Here is a 25,565-nt window from a genome sequence, read left to right on the forward strand (position 1 = left end):
GTAAGACCAGAATCTTTATTTTGTTGCTCCTGAATCTTTTGTATATGAAGTAAAACTATGAAGGAAAAGGGAAAGAAGTGTGAATTAACAGGGCAGTGTTGCAACAGTGCAGTGATTGATTTAACATTGATCACAGCTAAGTACTCCTCCTTAACAGAATGGGAGAGTGAAATATATGATAGGGAAAAGGTTTGTGGGTTGAGATAAGGACAGGGAGATCACTCACCTATTACTATAGTGGGCAAAACAGACTCAGCGTAAGGGCAATTGATGCAATCTGTTGTCTATTAATAACAGACTGTAGAAGTGAGAACTAAAATCAAGGCAAAAACACCATCCACCCCTTCTACCCTCCTTCTTCCTGAGTGGCACAGAGGAACAGGGGCGGTGATAAGCCCGTAACACTTTGTCTTTGCTACTCTTTCTTCCCCACTCTCTGCCCCTGCTGTAGCATGAGGTCTCTCCTGTGGGATGCAGTCCTTCCTGAACTAATCCCACATGGACTCTCCATGGGCTGCAGCCTCCTTCAGGCCACATCCACTGCTGCACTGTGGGTTCCTCCGTGGGTTGCATCCGTTTTTTCTGGAGTGGAACCAGGAATTTGGTTTTCAGTTTCTAACACCTATGTGCCTCTACTTGCTTATTAACGCTGCTTATCTCCTCCGTGGATCGCCTCCTGTAAATTATGGCATCTCCCATGCAGTTATGCCAAATTTAAAAATATCTGAATTGTGGAAACTTTTCCAAAACATCCATCTTGAGAAGGTTACTCTGAACTTTTGGCACACACAGACTTCTTTTTAAAATAACTTCATTTAGACTTCATTTAAAACTACTAGTGGAAATACTGAGGAAATTGCAAGCATTGGTTAATCTCTGCTGTAACGCTTACTAGCACCCTTGGGAAAAACAGCTAATGTTGCCTATAAAGCCCCATTTACAAGGCTTAGCATGTTAATTCCATTTCAAAGTGTCTATAAATTTCACTGAAACACATTAATACGCGTATCTCCTTGCTTCCATCAATAAAAATACTACAAGAAATGACTGAGATGCCTCTCCCCAAACCCAGCTTCCATTTTCAGCTGTTGGACTTTTCACAGCTAAGGCTGAGTGTCACCAGATGGAGCTATTACATATTTTCTTCATTGCTGAACAAAGCGGTCATTGTTTGAAAAAAGTGTTTTTTTTTTTTTAATTTATTTTGGATGTTTGCTGCAGGCTATTCTGCGTAAGGAGTTTGTGAGCTCACAGAAACTTGTTTTTTTTAGATAGATTGTGGCCAGGCCCGGAGGCCATGTGACTCCGTGTGACACAGCCCCTGAGCGCAGCCACTTTATGGCTGTGCCCCTCCAGGGCTTCAGGTGACAATGCGGACATCTTGTGCCATTGCCACCCTGCCAGCACAGCACGGCGAAGGGAACAAAGGGTCAGCATGTGGCAGCTGTGTGACGAGCGGGGTGACAGCAGCCCCTCAAAACACGCCCTACGGTGAGAAATGCTTATGCTCTGCCGCCAGCTCGCACCATGACGTAGTCGCCATCATGGAACGTCGCGCCGTCGGGCTGTGACGTCACGAGGGCACCGCTCTGATGACGCCACCGCGCTGTTGCCGGGCAACGGCCACGTCCCGCTGCGAAATGGCGCCGCTGCCCGCCCGCTTGCCCGCCTGCCGTGCGCGCGCACTCCCCCATCTCCGGAAAAAGCCCGCCCCTCCGCAAACAGGCAGCAGCCAATTGGTCGGTCGCTTAGCCAATCAGCGCGCCAGACCCTTTCCCGCGGCCACGCGCGCCTGCTTTCAAACAATCAGACCGGCGGGTCTGCAGCGCAGCCGAGCGCGGCTGGGGCGGGGCGAGGCGGGGAGGCGGTGCGCGGAGGCCGCTCGTCTCTTCCTGCGCCGCGATCCGGCGCTGCTCCGGCTGCTGGTTGGCGCGCGCGGCTGTATGTCAGAGCGGCGGGCGCACGTTCGGTTGTCATGCGGAAAAGCGGCGGGGCCGCTGTCGTTGTGTCGGAGGGGAGGCGGACGGTCGTCTCTCCCCGCGCCTCAGGTGAGTGGCGGCGGCCGGGTCCTCTTTCGCTTCTCCCGGAGGCCGGCAGGGAAGCTCTTCCCGCTGCGCGTGGCTGCGGGGCGCCGGCGCCGCGCTGAGGGAGAGCCGGGCCTCGGGATGAAGCCGGCCTGCGGGGCGGAACAGCGCCTCGGGGCCCGAGCCACAGCGGAGTGATGCTGAGGTTGCTGGGTCTCGCCGCGAAGCGCTTTCGCCTGGAGCCAGCCCGGTCCTTCGCCGAGCTGTAGTGTGCTTCTGCTTGGAGCAGAGCGCGATCCGTGCCTAGGAATAAGCGAAGCAAGAGTATCTTAATTATAGTAACTTCGTGATAAAAGCGCTCGGGTTCGAATTAAACTATTTAATTTGCTTTAAATAGTGAATTCTTAGAAATAAGTATCGCTCATACTGGAAAACAAATTCAAGTGAATGATACATCTAACATGCAGTTAGTAACTTTCAGAAAGACGTTTGTCTGTTTGGGTCCTTAATTCAGGAGCTTTTTGGAATATATTTATTTCCTTTTCATCACGTGTGATACTTTTCTGTTTTGTGATAGGTTTCCCTGGGTACTGGAAAATACTGTTAGAGCACAATGTCCCTCGACTTTGATAGTGGGGCTCTGCAGACTCAGCATGAAGATGAAGACTATGACCAAGAGGACTATGCGAGAGAGCAAGAGGTTAGAAAAAAGTTAATCTGAAGGCTTTTGTAACTAGTATCCCACAGTTTATTGTCCTTTTTATTAATTTACGTTTTACTCTTATAAAGAGAACGTAGAACAGCGTGGGCTGTGTTTTGCAAGAGTGATGTAAAAATTGAAGAGATAAGAAGATGATGCACCTAATGAGCCCTGTAATGTTACATGTAGAGGCTGGAAGGCCTTGATCATCTCTTGCCTAGGCAGTAGATAGGATGCTAAAAGCTGCTGTCACCTACTTTTTGCATTGTTCATAGCTTTTTCATGCATTGTAATTACTTGGCAACAGCTGTAATATGATAATCTAAGAAAAGAAATGAAGAACCACTTCCTCATTCCTTGTTCGCCACATCTACATGGTGGCCTTTCACTTATCTCTTGTTAGGAAAAGTCTGCACCAAAAAAATTGCTAGAAACATCACTAAGTTAATCAGTAGTCTGTGAAGCCTTGTGGGATGTAAGTCTGTGAATTCCTGTGCTGTGAACGAGTGACTTCTTTTCAATGAAGGAAAAAAAAACAGGATTTGTCCTAGCAGCTTATTTAATATATGTCTGCCAAATTTTAGTTGAATGTATGTTGGTTTGTTCTGTTTCAGTTGCAACAGCTGTTGACAGACCTTCCCCATGATATGCTGGATGACAGTGGAGACCAGCTCTCCAGCTATTCGGACTCTAGCATTCATGAGACTGAGGAGCAGTAAGGCTTTTTGTACTACGTTTTTTTAATTATTTTTTAAGTCGTGCTTTTGAGAATAGAACCAAATCTAGGCTGATCGTAGAATCCTTAGAGATGGAAAGGCCCTTTAAAAATCATCTAGTGCAACTGTCCTACAATGAATGGGGGCATGCACAGCTAAATCAGTTTGGTCTCAAAAAGCCTTCAGGGATGGGACAACCACATCATCTATAGCCAATCTGTTGCAGTGCCTCACCAGTCTCACTGTAAAAGACTTTTTCCTTACATCCAACGTTAATCTACCCTCTTTGAACTTGAAGCTATTTCCACTTGTTCTATCACCATACACCCTACTAAAGGAGGTGTACAGAAAGCAGTTTAAGTAAAAGGCCTGCTGTACTGCAGTATGGTTGGGGCACCTCTTAATTTAATGAAGTGAGCTGTTGTTGTTGTTGTGTTCGTGTTTCTTTTCTGTTTGTTTTTTTTTTTAAGTACCATAACTAAGCTTTTTGTCTTTTTCTAGGTCACAGGAAGCTCGAAAGCCTGATGGAAGGTGGAATGATCATCTATTGATAACTGATGCTCAAAATGTAAGTTTGTGTAAACTGTGATATAATGGAGACTACTTATGGATGATTACATACTAAATATTCTTTAAATTCACTAGAGAAGTAGTTCTACCATAGGCAGCATGCTCTGCTTTTCATTTGAAATAGTTCTCCCTTGAGAGCTGGTAAGAAAAAATTTGAGTTTTCAGAGAGCAAATGTTAATTCTCTTATTCATTTATAGGGTTATGAGCAAGGACAAAATCTGTACCCTGACCAATTCTTGTGTGACCAGCAAAATGACCATGTTGAAAAACATGCCAAGAATTGGAATGGCTTGCATAACAGCGATCAGATGAAACATTTATACGATGTAAAAGAAGATTACTCTGGACAGAACAGTCAAGAAGATGCAGATGATGTCTATCTTGATAGAGATGGATTTAATGCTCCAGGTTGCTACCAGCAGAGCAATTTATATCATCTTCCTGAGAACTTCAGACCATACACTAATGGCCATAATCCAGAATTTAACAGTCAACAGAATCAAATACTAAACTTTCCCGATGCTCCAAAGGAACATCTTAAGGTATTTTAGAAGCTGATGTATTTTTCTGACTTGGTGAAAATTTTCATAGGCTTTGTTGCTGATAGTAATATTTCCAGATGCTTTTAATCTGTTATTATCAGTTGAAACAATGATATAAGGTTTCTGTAATCAATTTTGCATATTAAAACAGGAAAGTGTTAAACATCAGAGTTTTTATATATCCACATTACAATTTTTTCCTCATTGGCTAGCCACAGAAATCCATGAGGAGGAATGAATGCGGTGCACTGAAGCATGTGTTTACTCAGTTGAAATTGAAGGCTAAAGCAGAAGCCTCTGTTACGGTTTCTATCACAGTTGAATGATATCCTGTATAGGATTCTGTAAATGAGAAGAGGAGATACTAAACCTCTTCTTGATATCAACCAGTAAAACAAAAAGGAAAATTATTTTAATTGAGGAATCTACATTTGTAGCTCTCATTTCTTTATTCTTATATATTGTCACAGCAGCCGTTTGTTACATCTGAAGTTGTTAGTGGCCAGTCAGCAGAATCTTACAAAGTGATGTATAAGCCTTACCAAAATGACGTTCATAAAAAAATTCCAGTAACCCAAGAAGGAACGAGAAGAAACGAAGTGTATGAAGATTTGCAGCATGAGTTCTCAGGCAATGAAGAAAGTAAGCAGTTTTTATGTAGACTTGAAACAGAATTGAAGCTTGTGTTAAAAGTCCGCTGGAAATCAACAGCAGGTTATACATATCAGATGTTGATCATAAACATGTTTTATTTTGCTCTGAGCAGTGGAGTTCAAAACCAACAGAGCTGTTGGAGTAATGTGACTCAAACATGGATCGAAAATAATGCACTTCTCTGAACTAACAATGAATTTGGCTCTTTATGGAAAAGCTATATATTGTGTCAAGAATTGCTTATGATCCCAACCTGTTTAATTGACTGCACTAATTTGTCGGTACGCTCTGTTTGAAATTCTGGCAGATTCTTCAGAGAATATGCAGATTCTTCAACTTAAAGCTCTAAATAAAGCACGAGAGAGACGAGTGGAAGAACTTAATGAAAAACTAGAAAAGAGTGCACAGCAGATTAGGTATCTGAGCCATCAGCTTTCAATGGTCACAGGTAAAATATTGTACTGATATCAGATTTTAGATTTTATCCATATCTAACAACTTGTTTGTTCTGATGCTTTGACTTAGTATCATGCAATTATTGTTCTTCTCTCTCAAGGTGAAAAGGATGGTTTGGCTGTTAGTCTTCATGAATCTCAAAAACTCTATCAGAATGGAAAAGAACGGGAAGTGTATCTTGAAGGCCAAATAAAGGCGCTTGAAACTCAAATTCAGACTCTTACTACCAATGAGGAGCAGGTACTGTACACATTATTAAACTGTTTATTGTGAAAGATCTTTACAGAATATTTGTAGTGCAGTCACATTAAAAGTAAGTGCCAGTCTCCTGGCACGCAGTGCGTGATGATTGCAGGTGAATCAATGGGGTGTATTGGTGGAAAAATAGTTTGTATTAAAATCCAGGCAGCAACAAGAATTTTAGCAACTCTTGCACAAAAGAACTGAATTGACACACAGAATATTGGAGCAAAGGTAAAATGTTTGTGAGCTACTCTAATGCTATTCCTACAGATATTGAAGCAATCCAGGGTGGCAGAAGTAGCCATGGAAAGCATGCAGAAGCAGCTGTTAGAACTTCAGCGATCAGACACTCTTCAGCGAGCCAGAGAACAGCACGATGCTGTTGTTACAGCACTCAAGCAGAAGCATGAGAAGCAAGTACTATCATTAGAGCAGAAACTTGATACTACGAAATCTGCACTACAGGAGCAGGTGAGAAATTATTATAGGGTACTGAGTACTCTTCTGAATGCTCTGGACTTATAATCTGAAGAGCTCCATATGAAAGGTATTAGCTAAAGAGGAAGAAAATACTGTGCAAGTCTCAGCATTATGAAGCCTGTGTGATATGTGTTTATAAACATCACTAAACAGTTAGAAGTTATAATGGCCTATATAACAGATGCAAAGAAGATTGCTTTACCAGAGGAGGCAAGAGTTCATTGTCTTAATGTCCCTCCTGAACGTTATTTCTATGCATAGTCTTTTCTTGAGTTGAGTACCTGGAAAATCTGGGAAAGAGAAGCACTACTTAGACTGGGTTTTATAATCATGCAACATGTGGTTATCTGATACACAGTAACAGTCTGTTATGCCATGAAATGCACAGGTTGCTCTGAAAGTAATGTCTCTTGCTTATTTCCATAGAAACTACAGCAGATACAAAGAGCACAACAACACTTTGATAGAGCACATTCTCAGATACCAAATGCTATTTTTCAACACAGTTACCACCATTAGCTATGCATTTTTGCAGGTGATGAACTGCCTGCAAATACATGTTGTGCTTGTAAAAATCCGTTCCAATGAAGGTGACTCACTATTTCACAGATGCTATGATGGCATCATTGCTAGGAAAATGTTACCCACGTAGTCCTTCATTGGCCTGACCATATGGAAGGTGCCAAGCCCAGATTATGCGGTGAGTGTGGTAGGACAGTGTAGCCAAGATTGGCAATGTGCTCAACCAACTTCAAACTTGAATGGGCCCTCCTGTTGCAAGGGAAAGTTTTTCTTTTTTTCCCTCTGTGTGGCTCCAGCTTGAAGGCTTCAGCTTACTCAGTGCTATGATTTTTGATCTGATTTGGTGCTTTGTCCAGATTCTGAGAAATCCAGAATGATTACCCTTTTCCTATCCCAAAAGTGAGTGTGTATTACTTAACCTGCTAAGTACTGCAACTCAGACCTTTTCTTGGATGGGGAATTCAGATCTCCCCCAGCCATGGACTGCTGTTTTGAGTCTAGCTTGTAGTGGTGACACCATGTATGTATCATCACTGGTAATGATGTCACCTTCAGCTTCATATTGATTCAGTAGGTCTTGACAAACTTGCATATTGTGGGTTTTTTTCTGTTCCTGTGTGAGCATTCACAGGACCTTCCTGGCACAAACTGCAGTATTCTAATGTTGCCACCTTCGATTCCAGTGCATTTGTTCACTTCTGTTTACAGTTCCCTGGTTGTAAACCACTGTCTTGTGCTGATGATCTGATGGAGATACTCCTTGTTTTGTGATGTGACAGCTATGTGTGGCCATCCAGATCGTGGCTTGTCTTTCATGTCACTTGCTACTGCTGAAATGCAGCACTCACTGCCTCACTGATCTCACTTCCACTGTTTGTTCTCCATAAATGTTAAGCAAGTGTCAGTGGATGTCATTGGCTGTGATTTTTTATTTATTTTATTTTTTTCCATCCACTGTTTGTTCTCCATAAATGTTAAGCAAGTGTCAGTGGATGTCATTGACTGTGATTTTTTATTTTATTTTATTTTATTTTTTTCCTACATGGAGAAACTCAGTGACACACCTTTGCTTTGTATGTTCTTCCACATCAGATGCCATTTTGCCATGCTGCCCCTCAGCTGCCATCTGTCACATGATAACAAAATGTAATGGAATACTGGCAGGGAGTTTCAACCTCAGCTGCCATATCACCAACATCTGCCTCTGCTGTAAGCCAGCATAATAAAATAGGTATTACTGCCCTTGTGTATTCAAACAATGCACTCTAGTCGGACATTGATGAATTGTCTTCTTTCGTATAAAGAAAATAGAATTAAAGAACTTTCATTCTATGCCTGTAGTTTTGAATCTTAACATAAAAATGCATGAAAATGGGCTGTGCATTTGGAAAGTTAACTATCTTATTTTGCATAAGAGAAAGCACTGCTTATAGTGAGCTCCTGGTTTTAAAAAAAGATAAGTTGAAAGGAGGTACAATACCTCATCTTTACACCTAGCTAAGTGTTGCCATATGGAGGACTTCCTATCACATGAAAAACTACATTTCTTGTTTTACACTGCATTGAAACTTACTGACTTGGCTTAAGCTCTGGTGACTTAAGCTTGGGCTGAGAACTAAGTACATGTCACTAATCACAGGGCCTATCTGACGTGCTAAGAACACACTGCTCTAGGAAGCACAGGACAGTTTGCATCCATGTTTGTTCTTACATGGGTATACTTACTGTTTCTTTGTGGAAACTTAGTTGCTCTGAGAAGTCACTTGTCACTTATTTTGGATGGTTCAGTGTTTGTTGCATGAATAAAAACAATTCTTCTTCCTAGAAAGAGCTTTGCCAAAATCTAGGAGAGCGTGTTAAGGAACTTGAAAAAATGCTGGAAGAAACCAAATGTGAAAAAACTGAAATAATAAATCGATTGACAAGAAGTCTTGAGGAAAGCCAGAAGCAGTGTGCAAACTTACTGCAAACAGGTCAGTCTTTTCCTCACACCATATCTTCCCATACACAAACAACTAAAGCATGCCATTGCAAGTCGGTGCTCAGCATCAAGCTGAATGTATAGTGGACTACTAAACAAATGTTATGCTACTACAGATGCTTTCTTCATTTAAAAGTATTTTAAGAATACTTTAGTGTTATCTGACGTGAATTGGTCAATAGTAGCTGATCTGTCAGCATGTGCCTGGCAATTTCAGCCTTTACATGCTTAGTACCTTGTACTGTCAAGCACATTTAAAACATATCCACTATTAAATCAGTGGAAGCTTGGGTGCTTTTTGTGCTGTTAAAATCTATTTATTCATTTTTCTTACATGCCTTTTCAAGTTTCATTTGGCATAGATGTCTATTCACAAATTCTGTAGTTGAAATAAATAAAAGCTGGTGTAAAAAAAAAAAAAATAGTAGTTGCAGAACTGAAGCTTTTAATTCTTGGGAAGTTTCAGCATGAGCAGCCATGCTCGTGGTTTTCACTAGTTAGGTCTTTATGAAGCAGAGCTTTACTGTTGTACAATAAAAAACTCAGTATGAATTGCTATGCTAAATGCAAATGTTTAAGTTTTCTTGCAGCTGGAGACTGCTTCTGGACAATTTCTATTAGTAGGAACAGTGTATGGAATTTTCTGCTCATTATGTGTATGTCTTGTGGCTCCCATTAGATATGGAAGTGTTTTAATAGTTGTTTGCTTTCTAGGAAAGGACAACATAACTTACTGAAATGCCTTTCTTACCAGATCCTGGATTTAAGTGTATGTTCTGCTTGAGAACTGTGGTAATCTGGAAGAAAAGTCTGTCCAGAGAGAGCATGGTGGTGAGGATGGAGGAGAAAAAACCTATTAGCTGTGTATAATGTAGAAACTATATAAACGATTTTTAAGAATTTAACTGCCAGCTGGAATACCATCATGACTTCTTCCTCCATGACTTATTCATCAAAAGCCTTACACCAATAATAAATTGGCAAACTCTTAGAACAAAATTCCTTATCTCTGGAGGAGCCAAAAGTTTTCCAACGCTGTCCTGTTCCTGCTCACTTTGCACAGTTTTGTGTGTGATTTTTGGTTTTTTTTTTAAATTCTAATGAGCTACACAGAAAGCAAACCTTTGGCACATCTTGCTTCTCATGGTATTTGTTTTACAGCTACAATAAAAATTGAAAAAATTAAGTCAGCGTAGTTCCCAAAGTTGAATTCAGATTGTCACTTAAATTGGAGATCAGTAGTAGCCCAAGTTCACCTGTTTGGTGCAGTGGGTATTCTTGCCGTTGTTCTTTGTGGGTTTTTTTTTTGTTTGTGTTTTGTTTTGTTTTATTTAGATCACATGGTCTTTCTTGCATATTTATGCTTTGCTGTTTTTGTTTGTTTTTCTTTTCTTCCCTGCAATAGGCTCCATACAGGAGGCAAATCAGTTACGGTTTCAGTTGCAACAAGCTCAGTCTGCGCACATGATAAGCAATAACCTGAACAAGGCTTTGCAGGTTAATTTCTTTTATTAAATATTTCACATTTAATTAGGTTTTGATTTTGGAGGGGTGAGCATTGTAGCTGACAGGCTGGTGGTTTCGTACATATACCTGTGTGTATGTAGGTACAAGTCTGACATCGTGCGTTTGACCCGCTTGTGGAAAAGGAAGCACATAAATTCAGTGTGTTGGGAATGTCATAAGTTGGCCTGTAGGGAAGATTGTGGGTTTTATTTTCTGAAATTTTTTGATGTGCCATCAAGAAGAAATGCTAAGGAGTCCTCTTAAATACCACTGGGCGTTTGTGTTTCCAGTTCAGTAAGTGATCTCTTTAGATCTATCATCTTAAAGCAAGGAACCCTAACAGGTACTAGAGTATGAACTGTGTATGCTTTTTGTATAGTAAAATGAACAACGGGGCATCACAAGGAAAGAAGTAGTAATATTTAATTTCATGTATGAACCGTAAGATCAAGAGAATGTACTGAGCAACAGAAAATATTAACTGATTAATTTGTAGTTGTTGTATGTTATGCTTTGCTATCAAAATGATTGGTGTTAAAAAAAAATAGAACGCTCAAGAAAATACAACTGGTGTATAGAAAGAATAACTCCATGTATTTGTTTTCTTTGTAAGAATCATAGTCTTGATACATTTGCTTAGAGTTTCTCTGCTCTATTATTTTTTCGTCTGTTCTTTTAAGGATGAATTAATGGAACTGAAGGAAGAAATAACTTTGTATGAATCTGCTGCCAAACTTGGAGTATTTTTGAGTGATGCAGGTGGAGAGCTGCAAGCGAACCTCAGTGATTCCTGTGTAGATTTGGGGATTAAAAAAGTCACCATGAATAACTCAAGGTTCTGCAGGTACTGAGTAATTCTTATTGGAAAAAAAAATCTAAGATCTTCCATAACTTACACAAGCAATGTGTAAATTCAATTTTTTACTTCCTATTTTTATTTGTGATAGATACTGCTTGTATCCACAGGTAACTGGGGAAATAGGAATTTGAATTCAAAGTGTTATGTTGAATGCCTCATCATTGCTTAATGCATACTTAGGTTTCACAAGGACTACGTTATTGTTCCTTGAGTGTGATTCCTTTTTGGTGTTTCTGGAGTGATTCTTTTTTTTTTTTTTTTTCTTTTTTTTTTTTTTTTTAATCAATTGCCATGAGAGTTCAGCAGAAAGCATTTAACATGTGCAACAAAGTAAGGAGTGTTTTCACTTGTGATGCTTAAGAAGCAGTCTGTTGCATGGCATGGGAGACTGGCCTTGTGTTCTTCAGGACTTGAACTCTGCTTCATTAACTCTTCCTGTAAAATCTGAAATATGTCATAGGGAATGTAGCAATATGCTTGAGTAACTGATCTGCATACAGAGTGCCACTGAATTTCTCGACAACAGGCAGACATATCTTTAAAAAGTGGAAAAATTCTGTTTTCCTGCTTGCATTATGCTTGCTGATAACTATTTTGCCAATGGTATGGGTTGTGTGCATGATTTTGCTCCATGTGACTACTTCATGCTCATGCTTTCTCTATAGCAAGTCATCCTGAAGTACTTTGTGTCATGTGAGAATGGATCTTCTGGGAGAAACAGCAGAATGAAGGTGTTTTGTGTACGTGAATTGCAGCTTAATGAAAAAGCATGAGGCTTTTGTGTTCATGCTCTCACATCCTTTTTACTCTTATCCCTTAGAGCTGAACTTCTGTATTTGTGGTAGTATCATTTGCTCTTCTTGCTAAGACTGACTTTTGGATAAGTGTTTTGTCTTCTGAATACTGAACTGGTTATGTTCTCCCTAATAGTATAATACAGAACAGAGACATGGATAAAGAACTCTCTAAAGATGAAATTATTGTAGAATTAAAAGCTGAACTGGAACGCTTATTGAGCAGTAATAAAATGAAGAGAAACCAGATTACTCAATTACAAAATGATCTTAAAGATTGCCAGAAGAAATTAGAAGAATTCAAGCAGTTGTTGAAAGCAGAAAAAGCATCAAAAGATTTGGAGGTTTGTTCTTTCACATATTTTTCAAGTAATCTTGTAATTTGTACTATGGTTTAATAAATCAAAGCAACATTAAAATTTCTTATGAAAATGAGACAAAAAAAAAATAATGAAAGTTATGTAGCAATTCATATTAATTAAGTAGATTTGCCTTTGATCTTAAGGGAAATGTTGTTGTTTTGGTGATACCTTGTTTTGTATCTGTGGTGAGAAAGAAAGAAACTGAATAGCATAACTTGGGCAGAATATGTCTTTTTAAGTGAGTTCTGATACAATAATTTACTTGCCTGATAGTGGTGGTATAACTGATGGGATGTCAAACAAATTGCTTTCTCATAGCATTCACTCTCTAATTTGATCAGTCCTTTCATGGGCTGCATAAAGGAGGCACAGCCAGCCGGCTGAGGAAAGGTGATTGTTCCCAATCTACTTTACCATTGTAAGTCCTCACCTTCAGTGTTGCATCCAGCTCTGGGACCTGGAGCACAAGAAAGGCATAGACAGACCTGATAGAGTGGGCCACAGAAGTGTTCAGAGCTGGAGGACTTGTGTCTGGAGCTTCTCTTTAATAAACGGCTGAGAGAGCTGGGGTTAAGTCTAGAGAAAGGAAGGCTCCAAGGAGACTTTGTTGCAGCCTCTCAGTACTTCAGTGTTGCATGTAAGAAAGGTGAAGAGATTTTTGCAAGGACACCTAGTGATGGGATAATGGATAATGTTTTGAGTTGAGAAAACAATAGATTTAAGTTACATATAAGGAAAAAGATTCTTTGCTTTATGATGGTTGCAAGGCACTGGAACAAGTTGCTCAAAAGTTGGGGGTGCCTCATTGCTGGAAGTATTCAAGGTCAGGTTAGATAGAGCTGACTTTGTGGGAAGTATCGTTGTCTATGGCAGGGATTGGACTAGATCTTTAAAGGCCCTTTCCAACTCAGACAAATCTGTGATCCATGAAAAATCTCTTTAATTTTGTGTGTCTCTTGACCACGTGATTAACTTCAAATTGTGACGTGATTGGAGTTGTAACATGCACTTTTGTAATCCGTGTGTTCTGACCTGGATGTGGGACAGAAATATAGTTTGCTTCAGGGGTGTAGTCTCTCAGCTGGATAACAGCAGTCAGCTAACAAACACAATGTACCTAGTACCTACTTTTAGGAATAGCATTATGAAACTTCTAAAGAGTAACAGTGATACCGTTATTGCACTGCTGTACTGTCCTTGCTTCGTTTTGCTTTCTGTAAGTAAAATACAGTTGTAACTCTGTAACTCTTTTTAAGGAATCTGTTTCTAGAGTGTGCACCTTTTGAAAGTTATCATCTTAATTTTATTTTTTAGCCAGTGACAAATCAAAACGATGCTTTGGTGGCCAGTCTGTTAGATTCTGATAATCTTAAGGAAGAAGTTTTGAGACTCAGAAAGGCAAATGAAACTTTGCTTAGAGAAGTTCAGGTGAGACAAAAATGCTTTGCATTCCTATTAAAAAACAAACAAACAAACAAACAAAAAAACAACAAAAAAAACCCCCAAACCTACAATTATAGAAGATGCCTTAAAACTCACCTGCTACTTGACTCCTTTTTGTGCAGAGCCATGCTTTGACTATTGAAGAACTGAGAGAAAACGAGGAAAAACTGAAAAGCTCAAACCAGGATCTCTGCTGTCAGATGAGAAAGATGGTCCAAGAATTTGATGAGGATAAACAAGAAGCCATTGACAGGTTAAGTCCATTAACACTGTTTAGTTTCTTTTGTGAACTTTGATCCTACATGTGTTCATGAGGAGAGCCTGCTTGGGAAATGTAGCTTCTTTGTTCTGAAACAAAAGCTGAACCCCATTTTGAAGAGGATTCCTCACACAGGCAGTGTTTTCCTTTCTTGAAATCATAGGTGTGAAAGAACATATCAGCAACACCATGAGGATACAAAAGCCCAGTTTGAGAAAGACATGATGCAGAGGTATGCTGCAGAAAAGCAGCAGCTTATTCAAAGTTATGAAGAGACAGTCTCGCAGCTGAAGTAAGCATTTTCAGTTTTTTCAATGCTGTGAAACATTTGTGCTTCATGTCTGGCCCTTTGTGCTTTTTGAAATGCTCTTTCAAAGCAGTTATATCCTGTGAGTTTAAAAATGGATTGCTAATGTGTGATTTGTACTGTGAAGGGCTACCATAGAGGAGCTGAACAGAGAGATGACCGCAGTGAAGGAATGTTACATAGCAGTGTGTGGTGAGAAGGACACCTTGGAAACTACTTTAAGACAAATGTTTGCACGTGAGCAGCAGATGAAAGAAGATAAGGTATTATAGCATCATATCATATTAAAGTATTTTTAAGATAAATCCACTATTGTGTATTCCAACTTTGTGAGGGTTCAGGGCAGAGACTTGGTTTAAAATACAGTACTGGTAACTCTTCCTGCAGCTACTCCATTTCATGTAGTTGACTTCCCCAAAATATTGGCTCCTAAAGACAGATCGTTCACAGGTGAAGGCTTGCTTTAACTGTTCTATTTTATTATTATTGTTATTAATTACTGGTGGTTTTTGTCCTAGCTCAAGAAACAGCTTTTAGAAGAAAAAGAAGAATCACTCAGAATTCTGAGAAGTGAGCTTGAGGAGAGATACAGTAATTCTATTGCTGAAGCAAAGAGGCAGTGGCAGAAAGAAAAAGAAATGCAGATTGAGAAGGAAGTTGCATTTGCCAAAGAGCACTGGGAAAAGGAAGAAAAAGAGGTGAGAAGCTTATACTGGGATTCCTGTTTTTTGTTGATTTAACTGGATGAATTTCTTTATTTTTTGGAGAAAGAGTATATGGATATGTGGTAGTCTTATGTGTTGCTCTTCTGGCATTTGAAGTGGTTGATGAGGAGCTGTTGTTTCAGAAGCCTCTGAAGTCAGTAGGTTTTGCAGCTGATTGTGATCTTTGGAAAATTAGGCTTTATGAAGTAACACTGCAGCATGTAATCACAGCTGTAACATACTGGAGTTTTCTACCCTAATCTGAGGGTCAAAAGTTCAGCTTTCTGTTCTGTTGAGCTCAGTCCTCCTATGGAAGTCCATTACTTGTCTTTCCCCATGGAGGCTAGGTAGAAGAAGGAAGAAAAATAAACAACTCCTTCTGCACCAAATGCACAGTGGAGGTGTAATTTGGAGGGTGCAGGGGAAAGGGGGGGGATAAGGGGTCCAGCTAAGGTGCCCTTCTGAGGGTTTAGGTTTTGATGCTCTTCAGCAATGCTGTATTTGTTAAATACTATTGAAATTCTATTTATATGATGGGGAAGAATGTCTTAAATCTATCTGTCTACACATATATGTTATTTTTTTTCTTAGAAGAAGGAAGATGTCATTGCGAAGATAGAAAGAGAGTGGCAAAGTAGGCTGGAAGAAGTTAAAAAAACTGTGTTTGAATGTAAGGACTGCAGCAGTCAAACAGATAGAGTAACATGTGTGAATGATGCTTCAACTGACGAGTTAGCAAGGATTGTTGAGGATCAGAAGCTGCAGATCCAGAAGGCTCTGAAAGAAAAAAAGGCCTCTGAAGAGGCCTTAAAAGAACTTGAAATAAAACTCGAAAGTAAATACCGTAAACGTCTTGCCAGCCAGGTAACAAATGACTGTCCTGTTTGCCTGGAATTTGTGTAACTCTCAGGTGCCAACATGCTGAATGGGTCTAGTTATATGTGCTACTGGGTCACCTCAAATTTTATTTTACTTTTTTTTAGAAAATATGCTTTTCCTCTGATTTTTTTTCAAGCTCAGTAGTTGATACTTATTATATTAGGAAATAATAATTAAAATCATATAGCTTTTTCTCTATCTCTAATTTTTTACGTATCACTTGACCACAGCTGGTTGAGCTTTGCAGGAATTTTGAAACATAACTGAGGAAAGCTAAATTTTGTTTACACCGTTTTAATGGAAAGAAGTTTATAATCCTCATCATTTTGGTATCTTCTTCTGCATCTGGAAATCCATTAGATGCAGCTGGTCTGATTGTATTACTTTCTTTAAACATAAGCAGTCCCAACTGAACTCTTGTTTTTAATCTTTTCATAGGTTGAGGCAGCTTTAACCCAAGCACGTGCCAGGTCGCTGCAGGAATTAACAGACCTCAAAGAGTACAAGGTAAATCTAGAGACAGAACAAGAAGAGCAAAAAAGGGAACAGACAGAAACTGCAGCAAAGCTGGTAGCAGAAAATTAGTAGTTCTGAACAGGATTTCCAAATCTTGTATAGAATGGATGAATGCATGTATGTAGGGAATCACTAAGGAATGATGTTTCTAGTATAGTACTGCCTTGATATTTTTTTCTATTTTTGCATTAATAATGATGTTTTTATTAAAGGCTGTAGGAACTTTTCAGTGAACTATATGTGTTCTGTATATTTTATATATGTGTGTGTGTAGCTATATAATATATGTATGCCATATATATTTTTATAATGACTCAATTTTACTTGTTAACTAGTTGGCTTTGGCTTTCTCTCCTGATGAAGAAAAATGGAAGAATGAGCGTGAGAATCCAGAGAAATCTGGATCAATAGTTAGAGAACTTGAGGAAAAGGTAGTTTCTCTCAAGAAAGAATTAGAGCTAAAGGAAGAAGAAATCCCTGTGACTATCAAAGCAGCAGTGGCGAAAGCCCGTGCTCAGTGGAACAAAGAAAAGCAAGAAGAAATTGCACAAATACAAGAGCAAAATGAGAGAGACTACCGATCATTCTTAGATGACCACAGAAACAAGATTAAAGAGGTACTTGCAACAACAAAGGAGGATTTTGCAAAGCAGGTGAATGATCTCTCTGCTCAGAAGGAGGCAGAAATGAAGATGTTACTGGACCAAAAGCAGCGAGACTGGGAGGCTCAGGAAACAAAAAGACTTCAGGATGAAATTAATCGGTACGAGGAGAAGACTCTGCTTGAGCTTGAGTGTTTGTTGAGAGAAGTCCATGAAGAGCTAGTTAAAAGCACCTATAGTCAGCATTCCTGGGAGGAGAGGATTTCTGATGCTCCTGTTGAGTTAAATCATCGTTGCAAGGACAAACTGAAGGCATGCTTACAAAAGGCCTACAGAAGGACAGTTTACAAAATTCTGGAAAAGCATGAGCAAGAGAGGAAAGAGGTACTATTTCAGAGAATAGTAAATAATAGCTGGAGAAGAGATGTGAGAAAACAGATGGGTGATTTGCACCCGTTTTCCCTCACTATGTAAAATCCACCTGATCCAGAAAATTGGGGAATCCATCGTTTGCAGTCATTTGTAACAAGTTCTTTAGAACTCTGAGAGAGGGCTAAATCTATGGCCAGCAATTTAAGGGATATGATAAGGTATGGTTGTGAGACTCTCAGTGTTTGTGGTAGAATACAACCAGATTAGGAGTGTGATTTTTTTTTTTTTCTTTATTTTTTTTAATGCCCACATTGATCAGTTAAGGACATACATCCACACTCTTAAGTTAGGAGCATCTTAAAAAACTCATAGTGGTTTCTTAGGTTTATAGTACTGTGATTCAGGAATTTCTTTCTGTATGTCAGAGCGGACAGGCAAATAAATGGAGGAATTCCTCTGCAGTTCAGTGGAACCCACAGCTGTACAGTAGTGATTGGATATCACATTTCTACTCATTAACTCATGTTCAGGGATGCAGTGGCATACTTTTGGCTAGTGTTTTTAACTGCCCTCGGGGAAAGTCAAGCTAATATAAACACAAACCAAATTTAAAAGTGTACATCTCATCTGATGCAGAATGTTCAGAGCCCTGTCTGTACTTTTTAGCTTCCTGAAAAGATATCCACTGCTATGCCTTCTGTAGACTCTTTAATATTCTGTTCTGACTCAACTGCTGTTCCAAAGTCAAACTCTGGGTGTTATCAGGTACTGCTATTGCAGGAAATTACACTTAGTAACCATTCTCTATGCAAGAGTACCTGTTTACATCGCTATTCAAGCTGCTCTCTTCAGTTCCAGTTCAAGACTAATACAGCTGGGATGCAAGAATCAGAGCTAATACAGTCCTTTGGGTTGCTTGTTCATCTTCATCCTAGCTTTAATAAGTAGTATGTTGTGGAACACATTGTTTGGCTCTTTGTTGGATTTTCAGACAGTGTTCTTTCAATTGCAGAAAAATGAAAAGGTACTGAATAATGCAAATAAAGAAGCCTGCTCCAGCATGCAAGGAGGTGATGGAGAAACTGGGAACATAGCAAGATCCCCTTTTTACAACATTGGACAGCAATCAGAAACACAAAGAAGGCTGAAGAGACGGCATAAAAGTGGGACAGATGGAGGTATTGGGGTTTGTTTTCACTCTGACAGAGCTGTATGTTATCCAGTTAGGCTTGATAAGCTTGAACTTGTGAACATTTGGATGGTAGAGGGAGATACAGTTGGTCTGATAGTAAGGTTGTAGACAGAGGAACAATTTCACCTTTGGTGCTTAAAAGTTTGCATGCAAGCCAGCGCTGAGCCTGGTGAGCAGGATGTGGAGCAAATGATATCTTGGAGCAGGTAAGTATTAAGGCAGAGCTTTGAAGCCCAAAATCTAAGCTATCAGGCAATACAAGGAATTGTGCCTTTGCACCAAGGGCACTGTTGTGTCAGGAATGATTCTTCAGCTGGCAAGGTAGTTTCTCCAGTTCTCTTGAGGAAGGGTTTAGTTGCTGAGGAAATGTGAATCCCCTAGGTGATGCTTCTCTCCTCCTCCTCCCTGCTCCCATCTCCCTCCCAGCCCTTGAAACGTGCTGATAGTTGAGCACTGTAGCTTTTCCCAAAGCTGTCCCTTGCAGCTCCCGGTCCTGCCATAGTGTGTAGCTGGGGAAGAACTTCATGGGAGGCACAGCAATGTCTCTGGGGCTTTCAGTTTATTTGAGTTGTTGTGCAACAAAAAACATAAAGGGAGAAAGCCCAAGAGAGTCCTTGGCTTTGTGCCTATAACGCGGCTTGAATTCCTTCACCACCAAAATAACAAACCATCTATTAAATGCAAAACAATGCAGGCAGCACAGCCCTTCTGCCTCTCGAGCTCCCTGTGCTGGCTGTAGAAAGCAGCCGTTGCTCCCCTGGAAGTAGCCCAGTCTTTGTAAATTTCTTAACTTAACTCAATGCAGCCGCGTGTGAGCCTTCCCAGCTGGGCGAGTTTCCTTCAGCTGACTCCAGCAGGCCCTGTTTGGCTGTTGGCTTTAAAAATAAATAAATAAGGGGAGAGATAAGTGGCAGTGCAGCCTCCCAGTGTCGTGTTGCTGCCTGTTTTGAGACCTCTGCGTCTGATTGTTGATGGGAGCGTGCTGAGGCTGGGAAGGCTGTGTGATGCGACTGGAGCTGCTGCAGGTTCTGTACCAGGCTGTTGTGATTACTTAAATTGGACTCATACACGGTGTGCTTCCTTAGCGTAGAGTGGAAATAGCAAGGTTGAATATGATTCATCTGGGACCCTTGAGTGACGGGTGACTTCTAGTATTTGTTGTTTCAGATCAGCAAGGAGCAAGGAAGAACCTTTGGTCCCAGGAAGGGTTGTGCTGTAAACACTGCAGCCAGGAGCTGGAAAAGAAAGAGGCTGTGTGCCAGGACTTGAAAAGAGAGTTGGAGACTGCTCACAAACGTCTTCATCTCTCTGTAAGGAAGCAGAGAGCAATGTCAGAGCAGGTCCAAGGTAAGGATGCTGAGTCAGAATAGAAAGCTGTGAATGTCTTGGCGTGATGACCGCGTTTACCTCCTTTCTTGCTCAATACAGTTTTCAGTGGATGTAATGGTGTATGCATGCATGCATGCTTTAACAAAATGAAATGGAAACCATTGCTCTCATGGCTGTAAATTGAGTCTTTGCTTTGGGCCTTGCATGTTGATGTTTTGCTCAGGCTAAGTCCAGTGGGTTCATTTATTTAGACTTCTGCAAAATGTGCTGTGTTTGATTCCTGCATGCTTGTCTCTGGTGCAGCTGATTGTTTACTGGTGATGCTTGTTGACATTTGGGTCTTCTACATTAAGGCAGCAGTTTGTGATGTTTTATGTTGAACTCTGCTTGAATGTGGGGAAGTACATTGTTTTATGGTTCATTACTGGCTTTTCTAGAAAACGAGAAGCTTGTGGAATCTCTAATTGCAGAAAACACTGAGATGAAGGCTAAACTGAAAGACATGGGCACATCTCCAAGGTATTTCAAAAAGCAATGTGGACAAGGTGATATTTGTAAAGTCTAGGCTGTTCTTAGGCTGTGTGACTTGTATTATTTTCAGGTTGCTATCCAAGGGAAGTGTCTCAAAAGCCTGTTCATCCTGTGGCTCTGTGAAAGGGCTGGAAGAAATGCGTGCACAGTACATTAAATCTGTGAGCAAGATAAAGAGTAAGTACAAGAGGTTCAATTAAAAGGTTGGGAGACCAAAATCATTTACTTGGTACTGTTTCCTCCTTCTATTAACTTACCTGGGAATCTGACAGCCAGGTCACCTAAGAACACCTAGTTGATTTCTTACTGGGGGGAATGTTGCCATAGTCTTAGACAAGCTTCATTGTGTGGTATGAAGCCTTGTTATGCTGTCCCTGCTTTGTTGCATTAATTTCTGTTTCTCAGATGGTACAAGCCTTGGATGTACCAACCAGCATTCGTCTCAAACCCCTGCGCTTTGTGTTTTCCATGAGCTAAAGCTGATGGAGGTGCAGGGTGAGCCAATTAGGTTGTTGTGTCTGATGCTTTGTAGAGGCTGGCTCTGGGTCTTTCAGCAGTGTGAAGCCTGTGTATCACAGCAGCTTATGGATTTGGGCAGGAGGTTGGCTGGTGAACGTGGGCCCTTGCTTCAGGTCTACTCAGCAGTCCTTTTGGTGGTATTTTTCTGTCTCTCCCCTCTGTGGCAGAGCTGTCCCTTATGCAGTATGTTTCTGTAGGTGATATGCTGTGTTACATCCGTGAAAGTAAGGAGAGAGCTGCTGCAATGATTAAGTCAGAGGTTCTCAGAGAGCGCCAGGAGACAGCACGGAAAATGCGGAAGTACTACTTGACATGTCTTCAACAGCTTCTTACTGATAATGGGAAACAGGAAGGGTAAGCTCCAGCATGACTGGATATCTTTTGGTTTTGAAAGAGTTCTGTCAGCTTGAGTATAGCATTGTTTGTCCAGTAGCATTGTTCATCCCATGTTGGCACAAGTGTTAGTCTGGCCTGATCTGATGAGACGGGTGTGGAGTCGCTGCTGATCTTGCTGGCAGAGAATTGCTGAGCTGTCTGACACCTTGTCTTCTCACTGCTCTTCCAACTTCCGCTGTCGTTACTTTTATGGAAAATGCAGAGTCTGGACATCTTTATTTTTTTTTCATGTTCTCTGGTTATCATTAGAGCTGAAAAGAAAATAATGAATGCTGCCAGCAAGCTTGTTACAATGGCTAAAGGACTTGAAACACCTCTTCGACACACATTGCAGTGCAAAACTACCTGCTCAGGTATGTTGGGTTATTTATTTATTTTCTTCTTCACCACATAGACGTAATGCACATAGTAACCAAAATCAGGTGCTTAGGGAGGTACTGAGTATTTACGAGCTTGTGAATGGATGTGTAAACATAGGCTGCTTATTTTGAGAATCTGTTTGACCTGTATTTTAAAAGGGCCAATACCCCCTCCCTCATTTATTATTTTCTTTAATCTTTCGTTGTTAATTTTCTTTTATCTGGTCCGTTTCCTTCTCTACTCTTCTAGCTCTACTGTTAAATTCTGACCTGCCTACTGGAGTAGAATTCTCAAAAAGAGATTGCCTGTCTCAAACTAGGCCAAACAATATGAAAAGCAAATCTTGTGGCAAAAATACACCTGAAGAAGCTAATGATAAAGTTGTTCAGAAATACATACCACGTGACTTGAGACGACAATTTGATGCAAGACAAACTGAGGCACAACATATGCTTCATGAAAAAGATACTTCACATATTCAGAATAGGAATATCTATAAACATCTTGTTAATGCTGGAAGAGATGGACTGTCAAAGATTCTTCCAAATGTAGATGGAAGAGAAGAAAAATACAGCCACGTCGTAAACGTAGACAAAGAACTCTTGTGTGCAACTAGTAATTTTGCAAATCCAAATGTCCCTTCATTTGTTTGTCAAGGACAGTTAGAAAATGCAGATGCAGCTAGACTTGAAAATGGCCCTGCCATCTCAGGGTCAGCTCATCACATGCTTAAGAGTAAAAATGAAAGAACAACCTTGAAAGATGATAAATGTGTCCTCTCACGTGGGACCTGGCAAACTGCATATGAAAGAATTCAGGACTTTGATTTTCCCAGAACTCCTGAGAGGGATGAAGGAAGCTGCAGTGAATGGAGTTCTGCGAGTGGAAGTTTGCATCTGGGCGATTCTGATAAGTCTGCAGTGTATCCTGAAGAAAAGCCCACTACCAATGAACAGAGGCAGAGCGTGTGCTGTGAAGGACGTGAAAATTTTGGTGGTACTTGGAAAGAACTCACGAATGGCAATGTCAAGAATCTCAATTAAAAAACAGCACTATAGTTTACAGTAGAGACCAACTGAGGTCAAACTCAGATCATATTTCATCTCTTGGGTCTGACAAATCAAATTCTGCTAACACACAAACTAATATGCTGCCAGTCTGAAATACAGAAAAATGCTGCAACAATACTTTGAAAAGAATGGCATGGGATCCCCAGTCTCTTCAGCAAAGCTCTGATTCTGATAGCCCACTTAAAATAAAAAATAAAATAAAAAAAAACCAACTTGAACCAATATCAGTGATAACACTTTTTTTTCCCTTTCAAGTGAGTATAAATGTGAGTGTGAAGAAAGGAAATGACCCTATTTTACTGGGTCCGTTTCATGACCAATGTTACAGTTTAGACTGTTGCATGAAGAAATTCTGTGCAATCACTTGAAATATTAACATAGACTTTTTTGTTCACCTCTGTAACAGTGCTTTCATAGCTGTTTATAGTGTATTATGTACTTTTATTAAAAATAATATATTTTTATATTAAATTAAGTGTACAGTGTTTATATAAAACAAACCTACTGTTGCTTGTAGTAATCATTTGAAACGGTTATGAATATTCCTTCAGAGCTCAATGAGAGGTGTTGTTTGAAATGAGTTTTTCAATTGACCTATTTTGAAGGACACCCTCTAGACCTGTGTATGTCTTCATAATAAGTATAATTATACTATCAGAAATGAAATTTCAAGTACTTTTTTTTGAATGCAGCAAAAAACTGATTGTACTGGGCAGAGGAAGATACAGATGAAGGTAACCACATGTTGCAGATGTTCCTTAAATAGCTACAAATTTTAAATGGAAGTGTTGTAATTCTTTTCTTGATGGTTTAAAAGCTTGGCTTTAGGAGCCTGTTTGAATTTAAGAGCACCGTGAAATGCATTGTTTTTCTTGGGGTACAATTTTAATTTCTAGGGATACTGTAACGAAAAACAAGCATTACATTGTTTGCTTTATTGGCTTCATTTGTGTTGCTTGCCTGGTGTAGTTAATGCTTGTTGCAAATAATTGCTTGGTTTTTGGTCAGCAATTCACATCAATAGTAATACAGAACACAGTAAAAAAAAACAAAACAAGATGGTCTACTTGGCCTGTCGTTATTCTGTGATGTCAGCAGCAGTAGAAAAGGGCTGAATATTTTCCTCATTAGAGGTGTGTATACATTTCACGTGTAGCAGCGTTTAGCTGTTGTAAGAATGCTCTTACTTGATCTCTCACAGTCAAAGAGCACTGCCTAATCTCAGAATCTTGTCAGTGTTTGAGTGCGAGATCCAGGAGGAACCTTAGGGAGAAAAACATTTAGCTCCCTTTACAAAAATGTGCTGCTTGTATTTCAGGCCAGCTGGCCTGGAATGGCAGAATGCGTTATGGTTCTTGGTCGGCAAGACTGTTTTGTGACTGGAGGCTTGGTCAGGTGGTCAAATGAGAGCTCTAAATTTCTTGGTGACCTTTAATGTTGCCCATAAATGCAGCCCCACTTCCCCTTTGGTGAAGGAGGGGTTTGTCATCGTCAGTGGGAGCGAAATGAGGCCATGAGAGATGGCTTGTGCCTACACAAACATGGGCTGTGGTTGTTTGAGGTCCAAATTCCCATCTCTAAGCTGAGGAAATAACTGTGGCCTTGCGTGCAGGGTGAAAGTTTTTTCTGGTTGTCCTTTAAACCTATGGGGAGGTTCTTTTTTCAATACTGAGTGGCTTTTTTGGTTTGCTTAAACATTTCCCCCAAATAGCACAAGATTTATTAACAACAAAGAAACTCCTAAAAAAAACCAAAATGCTTAAACTCTGCTTAAGTGGTGCTTGAACAGGTGTTTAAACCACTGTATCAGATTAACCCATTCCTTGGGCTAGTCCAGAAACCTTTGCTGGATGAAGAAAGTATGCATTTGCAAAAAAACCATGCTCCTTGCTAACCTAATGTTTGTTGTATCCTTTGTTGCACTGACAGCTTCAGAGAGCTCTGAATCTGCTGAGATGTTTTTCCACATATATATATATATATATATTTAAGTATTATCATTATCAAAGCATTAACTGTCTTTCATTTGAAAATCTAGTTATTTTATAAAAGAATGAGGCCCCCTTCTTGAATTCAGATTATAAATTGCATATGTTTAATATCTAGAAGAATATAGTGTGGCTTTTTAAGAAGAAATTCCTTCTATTTCTGTTTCTTATAGCGAATTTGCAAAAGTGTGTTTAATGTGAATGTACAGAGTTGTTTCTTTGGGTTGATATTCATGCTAGGTAACCTCCCCGAGCTCTAAGGAATTGATTAAGGTGATTAAGGAATCACTTTCTAGAGATTAATGTAAAGACAAATATTTACAGAAATGCATGGTAGATCACTGACTGTACAACTTGTAAATATGCTATTGCAAATGTGGTGGGGGATCTAGTATCAGTTCCAGAAGTTTCTTCTCTGGTGAAAACTTTGTGCTTTTATTCACAATGGAGGACAAGCAATGAAATAATTGTAGTGAAATAATTATTGTGCAGAGAGATCATGCCCACACGTGTGTGGAAGTAGGGTTATAAGTGTAGGGAGCTGAGAACTGCATCTCTTTGGTGATGAAAATCTGGGAAGTGGGCCACTTAACCTGGAGAGGAGAAGGCTCAAGAATCATTTCATCATGTGTATGTAAAGGGAGGATGGAAAGAAGACTGATCCAGGCCTCTCAGGCCTAATGATGTG

At 40.0% G+C, this 25,565-nt stretch overlaps 1 protein-coding gene across 1 annotated transcript; it reads left to right on the forward strand.

Moving 5' to 3' along the window:
- The first annotated feature begins 1,874 nt into the window (after positions 1–1,874).
- CEP152 (centrosomal protein 152) lies at positions 1,875–24,871 on the forward strand. Its single transcript, XM_052672073.1, is given in 29 exon segments — positions 1,875–2,048; positions 2,602–2,724; positions 3,339–3,439; positions 3,942–4,008; positions 4,209–4,553; positions 5,024–5,195; positions 5,515–5,655; positions 5,764–5,903; positions 6,177–6,377; positions 8,734–8,881; positions 10,295–10,386; positions 11,076–11,239; positions 12,185–12,392; positions 13,725–13,838; positions 13,976–14,106; positions 14,276–14,404; positions 14,547–14,682; positions 14,938–15,117; positions 15,715–15,987; positions 16,441–16,509; positions 16,854–17,504; positions 18,505–18,670; positions 19,852–20,031; positions 20,451–20,532; positions 20,615–20,721; positions 21,261–21,417; positions 21,709–21,812; positions 22,069–22,857; positions 22,860–24,871. Coding segments are annotated over 28 exon segments (5,256 nt in total). The 5' UTR covers positions 1,875–2,048; positions 2,602–2,637; the 3' UTR covers positions 22,982–24,871.
- Positions 24,872–25,565: the final 694 nt, after the last annotated feature.

This window comes from Tympanuchus pallidicinctus, unplaced genomic scaffold (genome assembly GCF_026119805.1).
Source record: "Tympanuchus pallidicinctus isolate F22 unplaced genomic scaffold, pur_lepc_1.0 scaffold12, whole genome shotgun sequence".
NCBI classification, from domain to species: domain Eukaryota; kingdom Metazoa; phylum Chordata; class Aves; order Galliformes; family Phasianidae; genus Tympanuchus; species Tympanuchus pallidicinctus.